Source organism: Oxyura jamaicensis, chromosome 3 (assembly GCF_011077185.1).
Source record: "Oxyura jamaicensis isolate SHBP4307 breed ruddy duck chromosome 3, BPBGC_Ojam_1.0, whole genome shotgun sequence".
NCBI lineage: Eukaryota > Metazoa > Chordata > Aves > Anseriformes > Anatidae > Oxyura > Oxyura jamaicensis.
The window spans coordinates 34,316,578-34,330,419 of NC_048895.1; the positions used below are offsets into that span (position 1 = coordinate 34,316,578).

General features: G+C 38.1%; 1 protein-coding gene across 5 annotated transcripts in view; it reads right to left on the minus strand.

Annotated features, from left to right (window-relative positions):
• Positions 1-13,842, minus strand: part of KCNH1 (potassium voltage-gated channel subfamily H member 1) — a 186,642-nt gene that overhangs the window by 128,140 nt on the left and 44,660 nt on the right. For all 5 annotated transcript variants that reach the window (XM_035321912.1, XM_035321913.1, XM_035321914.1 and 2 more), the window contains exon 7: positions 6,164-6,593. In XM_035321912.1, coding sequence (XP_035177803.1) covers positions 6,164-6,593 — 430 coding nt within the window. The remainder of the gene's footprint in view (positions 1-6,163; positions 6,594-13,842) is intronic.

The following is a 13,842-nucleotide window of genomic DNA, read 5'->3' on the forward strand; positions in this document are numbered from 1 at the left end:
TCCACAGGGGAGAAACTAAAAATTGCATTAACTTTTTTTCCCCAAAAATATTAAAAATTGAAAATATATCTATTTTCACAGCCACAGGAAGTGGTTTTAAACTTGTTTTTATGTGGCATCAGCCTTTCTGAAAGATCTGTCTGCAGATATATACCCTATTAATTAGAAATTTAGTGCTCATCTGTGAAGAGGGATAAGCAAATATGTTTTGATTCACCTACATTGAAGCTGAGGAGATAATTGCTTTTACTTCCAGTAGTGGCACTCCTATGACTATATATATATATATATATATATACATACACACACACATACATACACTCAATAAATAGAGGCAAAACCATGCAGGTCAGTTCATTGACAGATGTGGAGACAGAGCCTGTTTTACAAAACTATAATTTACCATGTGTGCAGGAAAACAGCTACATAGCAATATGAATTGCTGTCTATCAGGAGCAGCAAGCATCCACAGAACAGAAATCCTTAAGAGCAGACAAATGATACTTCACATCTATCTTAAAATGATTTGTTCTTCCCAAACAGATGTGTATTATTTGAGGTCAAGAATTGAGAGCATTTTTCACTACCCACGTCTCCCTTCGGTGGGACGGACCAATGGACCATACATCCCCAGGGGTACGTGATGAGCACACTGCAGTGCCTCACAACTCCAACCAGGGTTTGCACCTCCCTATATCAAAATAACGAGTAAAACACCTTCTCCCTGACACCTGTGGCCACCACGAGGTCAGCAGGACCCTGCATTTCAGAAGACAAGACCACTTCCAGCTCTGGCTCCCAAACAGACACCAGGGCTGCTGCAAACAAGGCACACTAGGGTTCTTCTGCTTCGCCCCAAGTGTAAAACCAAAGCAGCCAGCCCTACGGGCTCAATGCCCACACGCAGCTGTTTCATCTCAACCAGCCCTTCGGGTATCTATGTGCTGCTAGCGAGACATACGCCCACCCTTCCTTCCACACATTCACATACCTTAAACTTTTTACTCAGCCAACATTTGCGCTCATTCAGCCAAAATTCCCACTGGTTCAGGATAAAATACAGAGATATGTAAGTGAAGTTAATTAAAGTTACCTGGATTTATTAGTTACCGTAACAAAAGACTGCATAAAAAGGAAAATGGAAGTTACCTATTTAATATTTATAGCAAAGTGCTACTACCAATGGTAGATGTACCTACAGAGAGTTAACATAACACAACTGTATTTCTGCCTCAGGATCAGCTTTGCAGGAGTAAGCAGTGAGCAGAAGGAGATCTAACAGTGGCTGAGCATAAGAGAATGAATTCCAGCACTCGTTGCATAAGCATAGTAAACACACATGGAGGGAACACTAGTTATAAATTGCTTATGCTTTCTAATACTTGTAATATTCTGAGCCCTTCTGACACAAATGTTTCGGGTTTGGTTTCACCATAGTCCTGTGCTGACTGTACCAGGAGCCTTTCAGTCAGTTTTCCATTGGAGGAGACAGCAACACACCTCCTGAAATCCCTTGCTTATTTACACAGTAATACCTCTCCTGAAAACCGAGAGGCTCAGCAGACAACAGTCCAAACCCAATGGAAACAGTATCGCTGCTACTCACAATCTTCCTCCTCAGAAACTATTCAAGATACTCAGTAAATCAAACCAAAAGCCAAGTTTGCTAGAAAAAAAGGACAAAACAGCCTGCAAAACTGTATGACCTGGCAATGCTCATCACAGCAATACACACCACGTCCAGCCTTCCCCAGAGGTACATGAACTTTGCACAATCAAATCCATTCTGTTAAAAATCATTTTAGAAATATTCATGTGGGGAAGAAAAACACACTCCTTTTCTTCTTTTAAACATCATAATAGATACTCTCTCTTTTGGGCTGCATGTGTATACACACATGCTACATATGTATGCACATATATGTACAGAATCACAGAATGGTTGGGTTGGAAGGGACCTTAAAGCCCACCCAGCTCCAACCCCCTGCCATGGGCAGGGACACCTCCCACCACACCAGGCTGCCCAAAGCCCCATCCAGCCTGGCCTTGAGCACCTCCAGGGGTGGGACACCCACAGCTTCTCTGGGCAACCTGTGCAGTGCCTCACCACCCTCACAGTGAAGAATTTCCTCCTAATATCTAATCTAAATTTCCACTCTTTTAGTTTAAAGCCATTCCCCCTTGTCCTATCACTGCACCCCCTGACCAGGAGTCCCTCCCCAGCTTTCCTGCAGCCCCCTTTAGGTACTGGCAGGCCACTGTAAGGTCTCTCTGGAGCCTTCTCTTCTCCAGGCTGAACAACCCCAACTCCCTCAGCCTGTCTTCAGAGGAGAGGTTCTCCAGCCCCTTGATCATAATAATAATTACAATAATATATTTATTTCTATGTTCACTAAGTCAGAAGATTTCACACTTCTAAAAGTAAATTCGTGACTTCTCTCTGGTTGATGTTTCAAGAAAATTCTGTTTGTTTATAATAAAGAGTGGACCAAAATTTCAAAAGCAGTCTTGCCAATGAAATTGTGATGAGGAGCTTGGTGTTGTTTAACAAGCTGCTAGTTTGTTGGTGCAATTCTTATTGCCACTCTAAAAGTGCAGATGATAAAACCCACAACCAGAAGGAAATTTTCTCATTTCCTTTCTGATCAGCTACATTTGTCCCCATCAGACTAATGGAAGTTGTACTATTCATTCATAGTTGGGAGGCTAATTGTCCCTAGGGAAAAAAAAAAAAAAAAAAATCCCTCCTATCAAATATTTCCAGCCTATTTAAAGTAAAATTTTGCTGGAATTAATTTGAAGTATTAATGCTGATTGTGATACTCTTGTCCCCAAATATCCATTTTTGATGACACTGTAGTGGCAGTTTGGGGATCTCAAAAGCAATCTTGTTAACATATTGGCTTACTCAACTAAACAAGAAAGATAACACCCTCAAAGAAAAAGTGCCAGCAGTGTTTCTAATTCCTACACAAAAGGTTGTAAACTGACTGGCACATATTTCACTGGACTATTTAAATATACAGGTATGTATTTATGTCTACACCTCGCCATTCCAAAAACAAGATAAATTCGCACACTTCTTAAAGAAATCCTCTAGCAGCGGAGAAGTTAATGGAGTGATGAATTTGAGGTTGGACTCCGCAAATCCCATCTATGTTCAACTGGAGTTTTAGATAGCCAAACATCTAGGCTTTCCCCGCAGCCTTCACGGAAGGAAAATAGCATTCCCCGTGCTAGTGAAAGATGAGAAGTGAACTGCTGCCTTACACACCACCCGAGCATGGTTTTGAGAGTTAGTGTGCACATGAATGTTCTTATACTTGCGGGAAGGAGAAGAAAACTACCAAATTGATGCAACTGTGGAAAGGAGGATTTCCAGTGTAATCCTCCTGTGCTTATTTGTGAGTGAAAATAGCTTCCTCATTTTCCACTACAGCCAAAGGTCTAATTATCACCACAATTATGCAGGATCTAAAGACTGCATCTTAAAATATATACATCTATAGACGTCTGTCTATAGTCCTCTGGTTTTCAAGGCTTCTGCCCTTTGAGTTCCTAGCACAACCAGATCTGATGTGTCAGGATGATTACCTCAACACATTTGCCTGACCTCTTTTAAATCTATTTTCTGTTGAAGTCAGAAATCTTGTGATACAAACCAATCTGGGTAGGAGGCTTATTAAAGTATTTGCTTTCATCATATTTCACCCCAAAGATGTAATTTGTTGTATAATCACATTTATTAATAAATAATATGAAGTTTTCAGCTGTTTGCCAACTTTAATTTATTTTGAAGTACTTGCAAAAGACGTTTTGTCCAGCACATGTATGTCTGATTCATTTAAGCACGCCCCAAAATCTGTAATGTTTCATGTTTTTGAGATATTCATCACTAAATACATCCTACATTAACTGCAGTGTTAATGGTAAAGTATTAAAGAGATATCACATACCCTGCACTTTTACTAGTGGACAGTAGCTTCTTTCTGATGGTTTGGACATCCACAGATGCTATCTACCCCATGTGCAAATCTATGTGATCTGACATAGGCAAACTGGGGAGCATAACGGGAACATGCAGCCACCAACTGTGATATGAGTTACAAGCTCAGCTCCTAGCAAACATCCTACTTGTCCAGGTACAAATACAGATTTTCCTAAGTGACATACAGAAGTTCTAGCCAGGACACACCTTTTCCCTTCCCCACATCTATCCCCCAATACATTTGGTATGTATCTTTTAGGTTCAGATAAAATTCTTGTAAAGCTACCTTAGTTCAAGCTCTGATCAATATTTGAGAGCTTGATTCTAAAGACAAAATAGTGTTATTTTAACACAAAATTTTACAGTGGAAGAAACCTTATCAGCAATTAAGCTCCAAATAGCTGCAAGCTAAACAAAACTGTTTAGTTGACCACAGTGCAAAACATCAGCATGTCAAAAGCAATCAAGAACCTGCAAAGTCCAGAGAGGTAAACGGAAAGACTGGATGACCTAGTTGCCATTCCTGCAAACACATCTTGTGAACAGTCCTAATGGTTTCCAAGTAGTTGTTCACAAGATCAAGATGCTCAGACATAGAGACGGTTATAGGGATAGATATTTAAGGTTCCAGAAATCCAATCAAATACAAACAAAATTGTTTCTGTCAAATATTATTGTGTTCACAAGATTTAAAATTGCCAGAACACTATTTTTTAAAACTTACTGAAATTAAAGCTCATTTTAGAATTCAGAGCAGATATCTATCAATTTTCACCTTGCATAAATTCCATTTCTTTCCACCACACTTTGAAATGAAGAGGAGGGACAACTCCAAAATATCCCCACATATATTCTTGATTTTATAAAGGTTAGGTCTATCCAGTACTCACAGTACTGAATAATAATACTGAAAAGTACTAGCTATTCTGTCTAGATAGTATCATGAGCATAACATAATGAACAGTAAGCCAAAGGTCAGGGTATTTCCAATTAAAAAGGTACCTTCATTAAGAAATATGTATGGAAGCCTGCTTTGTACTACACTGCTACATTGTCTAACTCATTCTCATGAGGAAATTGCATAATTGCCTCCAACTTTTATATAAATTCTACTTCTGCTACCACTGTGTTTTAACACAATGATGGGACTTTAAGCAGTGGAAAAAGCTAGGAGAATTAAATTAACAATTTTTATAACTAAAAAATCCCAATCCCTACTCCATCAAGAATGCTTGTCTTTCTACTTCTAGCCTTCAGCCTGCTCAACATTGCATGCATATTTCAGTGCATGATTTCAGCACTGCTGTAAAATGACACATACATCAGAATCAAAGCTGCACGTTGATAAAACTGTGGTGCTAATTGAGTTTCATTATATACTGGGTTTTAATTTTTTGCTTAGCAAGAACTAGCCTTTTTTTCCTCTGAACGTATTATCACTGTACAGCAATCTCTCTCTCTTTCTCCATAACAACGACATGCTCTTCCATGTGCAATTTTTTTTTTCTCTTTATTTTGGTCCAGATCTCACCCTTATGCAGAAAAGCATGACCGAGTTTAAGGGTGGCCACGGTACAGTTCCTAACTGCAAGCAGCTCTCCAGGCACTCTGAGTGCAGATCTTGCACTGAAGTGACACAACATGACCAAATCTGGACAGCTTGGCAATGCAAAACCCCTTGCAACAAGGAAACATGAGCCAGAGGAGGTGCCCAAGGCCCGTATTATCTTCTTTGCTTTAGGATCTGACTGTATGCTCAGCCCTCAGGGGAGCTGATGGCCTCCAGACAGCTCTTATTGTCTCCTTGTGAGATGCTCCTGGACCTCCCCCAGCTTATACCAAAGCAAGGCACAAGGGTTGTCTACGCTCACTCTATTAACTTTTACTACCTCAGGCTTTGTACATTTTATTTTTTACTTACAAGAGAATATTGAAATGATATTGGCAGAATATTGCTTCCAAAATGACCGATTTTTTTCTAGTCACAGCAACGTTCCCATCTGTGATTTTAAAACTAACCGGTAAGAAAGTGTGATAAGTATATTGCCACCCAAAGTATTTTGTTTTTAACTGCATAATAATGTTCGATATGATTCTAGATGTTCTTACAATACTCAGAATTCATGGCACATGACTATCAGATGTTGCATGAGAGAGAGAATCTCTAATACTTACAGCCAATCATCATCATAGCAACCGCAAAGATCTTCTCCCCATCTGTGGTTGGAGCGATGTTACCAAAACCAACACTGGTGAGGCTGGTCATCGTAAAATACAGTGAGGAGATGTAGACGGAGTCCTTGCTTGGCCCGCCTTCCCATTTTCCAAAGCCCGATGCGTTAAAGCGGTAAGGTGTTCCTATCGACATTCCCAGCTGATAGAGCCAGCTCTCAGTTCGGATCGTGTTTGTATCCTCATCAATAACTTCATAGTCTCCTATGCTGTACCAAATGCAGGCCAGCCAGTGTGCCGCAAGACCAAACACGCACACCAGCAGAACCAAGACTGCTGCTCCATATTCAATGTAGTGGTCCAATTTCCGAGCTACACGACCGAGTCGAAGTAGTCTGACCACTTTAAGTGAACTGAAGAGGCTACTGATGCCCTAGAAGGATAAAGCACAGTGGCCATTAGAATAAAATATTAAAGCAACAATATTCATAACTGCAGTTTGCAAAGACACAAGGTGATCTATCACAAGTAGGTGTCCATCAGAAAAAAAAAAAAAAAAAAAAAAGATTGTGAAGCGTGAACAGCTTAATGACCCTTTTAAGGGATGGATACATGCCTTCTTGTCTTTTTTCACTAACATTTTGTGGGTTGCTCTCTGACCTCCCCTCTCAGATGGTTTGAATAGGTCTACAAATACCTTTGTGAAGGCTCCAAATGATAGCTTATTTATTGCGTGCCCAGTTGTGCAAGTGAACTGTCCCTGAGTAGCCTGATGCTACTTTAAGCTGACTGAAAATACAAATGGAAGTCACTGACCATTAAATTATACAAATCTAATGTTTAGATAACATTATAACATAATAAGATACCTACTGAATTCATTCCAGCATCTGGGTTCATTAACCTCTTATAGCTATTTCTGACTTTCCCATCAACTGTCTTTATGATCCAGGGCAGCGCGTGTGCTCTCATTTCTCAGATATATCACTGTTTGCAGTATTTAGCTCAGACATCAGCAAGATAAATAAAGAAGGCCAAAAATGATGGAAGTACCTGGTGATTTGCAATTTTTCAGTGTAAGTGCATTTCCAATGACTTTACTTTCATGTAAGCATTCACTCACTAGCAGTCTTATCACATTTCTCATATGGACTACACAAAGATTAAGTATTTCAAATATCTCACTGTCTAATCCCTCCATTATTTTATTTTTGACAGCTTTGCTATCAATGTAGTATTTCTGTGCTGATACTAATACAGCTTCCATAAAACAGAATTAAGGCAGCATGTAGGATTTTACATTGTTAACTTTTAGACAGATTTGTACTCCCAAGCTCAAGCAGTTAAATAAAAACAAAAATTCAAAGCCACTTGGGAAACCAAAAGATCTGAACGGCCTTTCATAAAAACCTTTTGTGTGTGTGTGTGTGTTTTTTTTTCCTGCTCCCCCTTATCAAGATGGTTTTCATACATAGAAGTCTGATTAAAATTTAAGCAGACTGGTTTAATGAGTATTTCTGGAAATGTCTAATTGCATGCTTCTGGTCACCAGCTTTTACTGGAAGTTTGTTTATTCCTGCATAAATTCAACTGCTTCGGTATCTCAGGCTGGTTCGATGCACTAGAAGAGATGTTTTATTAAATAATTACATAAAGCATATTGACTCATGTTCCCCAGGACCGCAGCAATGTATTTCCTCTTTATTTCATGAATTTGTCATGATTACATTGACTCATTTTCAGAGACAGATATAATTTGTTACCTGGGAACACATAATCAATTTCCCTCCAGGGGAGGGAACGTAGGTACTTCTGAAGACTCACTATGGAGAGGCAAAGAGGGGGAAAAGACTTAACAACAACAAATTATAAACTGATAACCATATTTTAGAAACCAGACATGCAATTCCCTGAGTGACAATCATTCATAGTCTCTACAATCTAAATATCTGCACTCTGATGCTATCACACAGCCTTCCAGCCTTTTTCCTCAAGACCAAAACCCATTTCTCCCTTGCCCCTTTACAAACTTTAACTGGAAAACTGTATTGTACCACATTTTGAGAAGTATCCAGTAAAGATCTACCTTAAGCTTTAGTCTCAAAGCCAAACTCTTTAATCACACAGTCTCAGGCAATGGCAAGAAAACATTATAACCCAGCATTCTAAATACTAGTTTTATTTTTGGTCAAGAATGATGATGCAAAACTTGTTCTATAAATTAAAGTCTATTGCTGAATTAAAAAAAAAGGAAAAAAAAAAAGGTTAAAAAAAAAAATAGTTGCTCATCATTTAGTGTCCTACCAAAGAAAAACAGTGATTCAGGAAGGACTTGGAATTTTTGGAATTTGGTTAATTCTTAATTGAATTAGTTTGAAAATAAGGATTAGAAATACTAGGAAAAAAATCACAGAAAGGGAGCTGAAACTAGATATAAAAATTTGAATACAATGATTGAAATTAGATGAAAAAGTTCAAAGCAAGCTGCTTGGCTTTCAGAGCTTCAGAACAGATTATTTGGAGATCACCGCACTCTTATCCTAATTTCCCTTGTGAAATATGCAAAAAGGAATTTTGTTAAACACTTCAAATGTGATAGAACTCTATCACTTGGGAGAAAGGCATTCTACCAAATTCAGATCAGAGGTAGAGAGGTAAGTTTTTTGTACAAAAAGAACTTGCTTATTTACAGAAAATAAATACTTGATTTGGTTGCATTCAACGGATGCATTTAATGTTTAAATCAGTCACAATATTTCATGCGACTGCATTGCCAATAAGATTCTAAAAGTTCAGCAAAAGCAAAAAAGAAATCACGATTTTAATCTCAGCATTAACAGTATTTTCTATTTGATTTCCTCGGGGAAGAAAGGTTTTGTCTATTCTAAATGGATCAATATCAAGATGAAGAAATGCCCAGGGAAGTAATTATACAATTCTCTTAAAAATTCCTAAGTGACGAAATTTTAAATGGTTATAAACAATGGAAACATAATAGCCTATTTCATAGATAATATAGCAGAAAAAAAATCAGATCCTTTCCCAAGACTTTAAAACAGTATTTTTGGTCACTAAATTTAGCAAGTAATATTTTAATACTCCCAGGAATAGATCTGCTGGATTCAAAACTGGCATTTTTAGATTGCCACTTTCCAAAAGAGAACTGTGCTTTTTGATTACTGTCCATTTTAATGCTCCTATCGGTGCAGATTATTTTTATGCTTTTATCATACAGATGGCTCCACAATGTCACACAAAAGAAGAGCCTGAACTCAATTTACTCCCCCTGATTCACGTCCCACCCTCTTAGCTCTGCTCCTGCTACAACCTTCGAGTTGCAGATTAAGAGATGCTCAGAGCTACTTCCGCCCAAAGGAAACCTTGGTTCATAAAGAGCTAGAAATTGTACCACAGGTCCCAAAAGGACTGCCCAAAGAGGCAGCTTCAGATGCTCTGCTGTAAAGGATCACCAGAAGGCACTTCTGTGTGTCAGTTTGGGAAAGGACAAGATCAAATAATATCCCACAAAGTCCTACCTGGGCGAGATTTTCACATACATGGTTCCACCTGTTCATACTCTACCCAACAGATCCCTCCTCATGGGGGTATGTAAAAGCTAAGAAATCTGTTCTGTAGCCAAGGCAGAAAAGCAGTACATTTTTAATATATTTTTGTTACAGGGAAAACTAGTGTGCAGCACTAACACAAATACTGCATCAAATGCTGAATTTCACATAAGCTTACATATCAAATTGTTTGAAATAACTAAATGAAACTAAATACTCTGCTGATGATACCCACATACAGTTGTGTGCTGGATTTGACTGGGATAGAGTTAATTTTCTTTAGTATGGTGCTACATTTTGGATCTGTGACAAAAAAAAAAGCGTTGATACCAGATAAAAGTTTTAGTAATTGCTGAATAGTGCTTACACAGCATCAAGCTCTTTTCTACTTCTCCTACCGCCCCACCAGCAAGGAGGCTGGGTGTGCAAAAGAAGCTGGGAGGGGACAAAGCCAGGACAGCTGATCCCAGCTGATCAAAGGGATGTATCATACCACGTGGTGCCATGCTCAGAAAGAAAACTGGAGAGCAATTTTCCAAATTTTACCCTGTTGCTCAGGGACATGCTAGGCATTGGTCAGCTCATAGCAAGCAACTCCTTTTTCTATTTTTATTTATTTTTTTAATTATTAGATGGTCTTTAACTCAAACCATGAGTAGAAACTTCTGCCCTTTTCATTCTCTTCCCCCACCCCACTGGAGGGAGCGTGAGCAAGGAACTGAGCGGTACTTAGCTGCTTACTGGGGTTAAACCACAACAAGTTGCTGACATTTATTCAGATATTTAGTGTGTTGGTAGTTCTACTTTCATTGCTAGTGATGGCTGATGCATGAAAATTGAAGAATCTGTAGCAAGTCCCCTCCAAACCAAAGGGCAAGCTCAAAGCACTGACAGCCAGAAGAAATAACTCTGTGTTCTCTGACTGAGCAAACCTGTCAAAAGTGCTTAAAATAATAAATACAACCACTCCCCTTTCCTCTCCTCCTATGCAGTCTTTGCAGAATAGAACTACACTTCAAAACCAACAGAAAAACAGATCAGTTTTCCTCAGTACTGGAAGAAAGTTGAACCCACATTTTACATTAAAAGAGAATGCTTCAGAAGTTTATCCATGAAATTCCGCCAGAACTAAATTTCCATGATTAACTTGTTGTAAATTTGACTTACTTGCTAGATACTGTGCATATTTACACATAGATTTTCTTCTCTATCTCCTTCTTTTCTGCAAGACATGATCTACTGTCAGTGCACCCCATGTCTTGCACTGATATCTTAGACGTAATTCTCTCTCAAAGTACAGGGCCCAGGATTTCAATGTTTTGTTTTTAGCTTTGCATCAGAGGACAGAAGATTTATACCATTACTTCCACATCCATGAAAAGAGTTGAAGAGATGAGACACTGTGATGAATTACTCCGTGAAGGTTTGTGAAAACATAAGGGCTGTAGCAGAGTAATTATTTGTTTCTTGTGTCATTACAGAGCCTACGAACAGCAACAGTGGACGCTACAGTGCTAGACGCTGTACAAATAAAAAGAAGTTACTGCTGCTCATTTGCTAAGCAAAATGAAATTCAATCCAAAATCTACTGAATAATAGAATTGCACCTATAAAAAAAAATAGTGTTTAAAGAACAGCAATAAAAATGAGCTACAGAAAAAAAAAAAAAAAAAAAAAAAGTGAAAAATTATTCATTTTCCTTTCCAAACAAACAGGACATAGAATGAACAACTTTTGGGAAGAAGTAAAATGCAACTTTCATCCCACCTCCTAGAATTGTACTAAAGCTAGGACTTCAGTAAGATTCAATCTGCATGACAGTACAATTCACTTTTTAGAACGTTACTTACTTTCCACATGTACAGAAAGAAAATGGACTTATTGCAACCATTAAGATTTTTTTCTAGGCTCGAAGGAAGTATAGTTTATTTCCTACCTACTATCTATTTTTAAAAAGAGAAATATTTAGCACTGACACAAATCTCCTCAAGGTTTTCCAGCACTTTCTTCTCACTTATAACAGATGAAGCTCTGATTTTACCTCAATTAAAGGGAGATGAAGGAGACTAAAAGCTAACCACTAAAGGAATGAAACAGAACAAAAAAAATAAATTATTTATCCAGAAAATAAGACAATGGACCAAATTTATCACTAGCGTAAGTGAGACAGGAGACATGGAAAGCAACACGTCATCAGGTCGTTATTAGGGCTTCTCATTTGCCTTATTCGCCTCTTCTGATTTTCTTAATGAGGTCTGAAAACATGACCTTTCCTACAGACTGCCATATTTAACAGCCAACCAATGAGATAACATTATGCACACAGGTCAAAATCAACACCGAAACTCTCTCGTTACTGCTGTGGTTCTCAGTACTGAAGAAGGCAGATCTCCAAACTCACAATGCTTATTTTAGTCAGACATTTCCCAGCCTGGTTAGATTCCAGGGAGAAACAACAATAATTCATGCATACGAGCACAGGGTGTGAGAAGAGATTAAAAGGTTGATTTTTTCATTTATAAATCTACATCCATCCTTGCCTCACCAGAAAACAGCATACCCAAAAAGCAAGCACTTCTTTAAAGCACTGACTTTAAGAAGAAGAACATGGATAAAGATAATGTGTAAGTAATCTAAAGCTTCAAAGTGCTATTCTCCATCCCACTTTCCGCACTACCAAATGAAAAATTTACCCCTAACAGACACCTATCTTCTTCCCTCAGTGCCTCTGCTTCAAAGAACCAGCCAGTTCCAGAAGCTTTTTAAATTACCTCAAATATGCAAAACACCCAAATAAGATTTAGTGTTACTGGCATCTAGTACCACTCCATCTTAAATTCTAATCCAATCCCTAATATGAAATAGACTATACAGCAACCATTTAGCTACTCAGATAAATACCCTTTGCCATCTCATCTGACTTTCTGCCTCAGATCAATACAAGCATGCTGAACTGGGGAAAAAAGACAGGTAACTGATTCCTGTCTCTGAAACGTGTTCCCCTTTATGTGTAGCCTAAGTATCACTCGAACAGCAGCTTTTTGAAATAATGCAGAATCTAATAAATTCAATTAGCTTTCCTTCTTGGACAAAGGCTATCACCATAGATTATCACTGAAAATGTAATTCAGTGTTTTAATTCTTTTAGCCTTATATAGATTGAACAGCTTATGTAGACTACTATTCTGTCTTTAACAGCATGATAAATCATGTCATGCTTTTCAAAGCTAGGAAGTAGCCTTGAAACGTAATCACACCCTTCCTTATCCATGACATAGCGAAAAGACTAATCTGAACGTTAGTAGTGCAGAAGATCTAATTGGCATCCTAACAGCCAGAAGCAGAACCTATACAGAGGAGGTGTATGTGCCTACACATATAAAAACAACACAGTTTGGAAAACAAGGTTTCGAAGAAAAAGGCAGCCTGCCCCTTGAGACAGTAGCATAAAAGAGGCACTTCATTAGTAGCATGGAGGTTGGCTTTTTAGGAGTTTATCCCTTCACATCTCCTGTCAACACATCCAAGAACCACACTTTACCAACATTTCTGCAATGCCTGGCTCATACTCTGATATATAGCTGCTTTGTTGTAGACATTACAAAGAAAAGTAGGTTATGACTGCTTTAGCTCTAATTAGCCACATAAAAAATATTAATTCATTACCAGATTTATCAACAGACTTGCATCCAAAACAGTTACAGTATTGCCTAATAAGACAGACAAATGAACTATGCAGTTTCAAGGACTTCAAATTATATAGCTGTTTACAGTTTAGAAAAATAATATTTTCCAGTTTGTAAAATTCAGCCAAAATTCTTTATGGAGCCCTGATTATTCAATAAAACTATAAATATTGAGATAATTTATTACCTTGCCCTTTATTGCAAACAAATGGTAAAATAAATCTAGGGAATTTGCATGCTATTCAGTATAGCTACTTCAGTAATTCCTAGATAGCCAGTTTGTATTAGCATGAGAGATTATTTCACTAATAAGGTTTTAAATTAATCTATTGTAAAAGTACTGCCTCACATTTGCCAAAAATCTGACAAGCAACACATTCATTTTTTCCTCTCTTACAACTCACTGTTTACTTTCAAGCTGCATCATGCT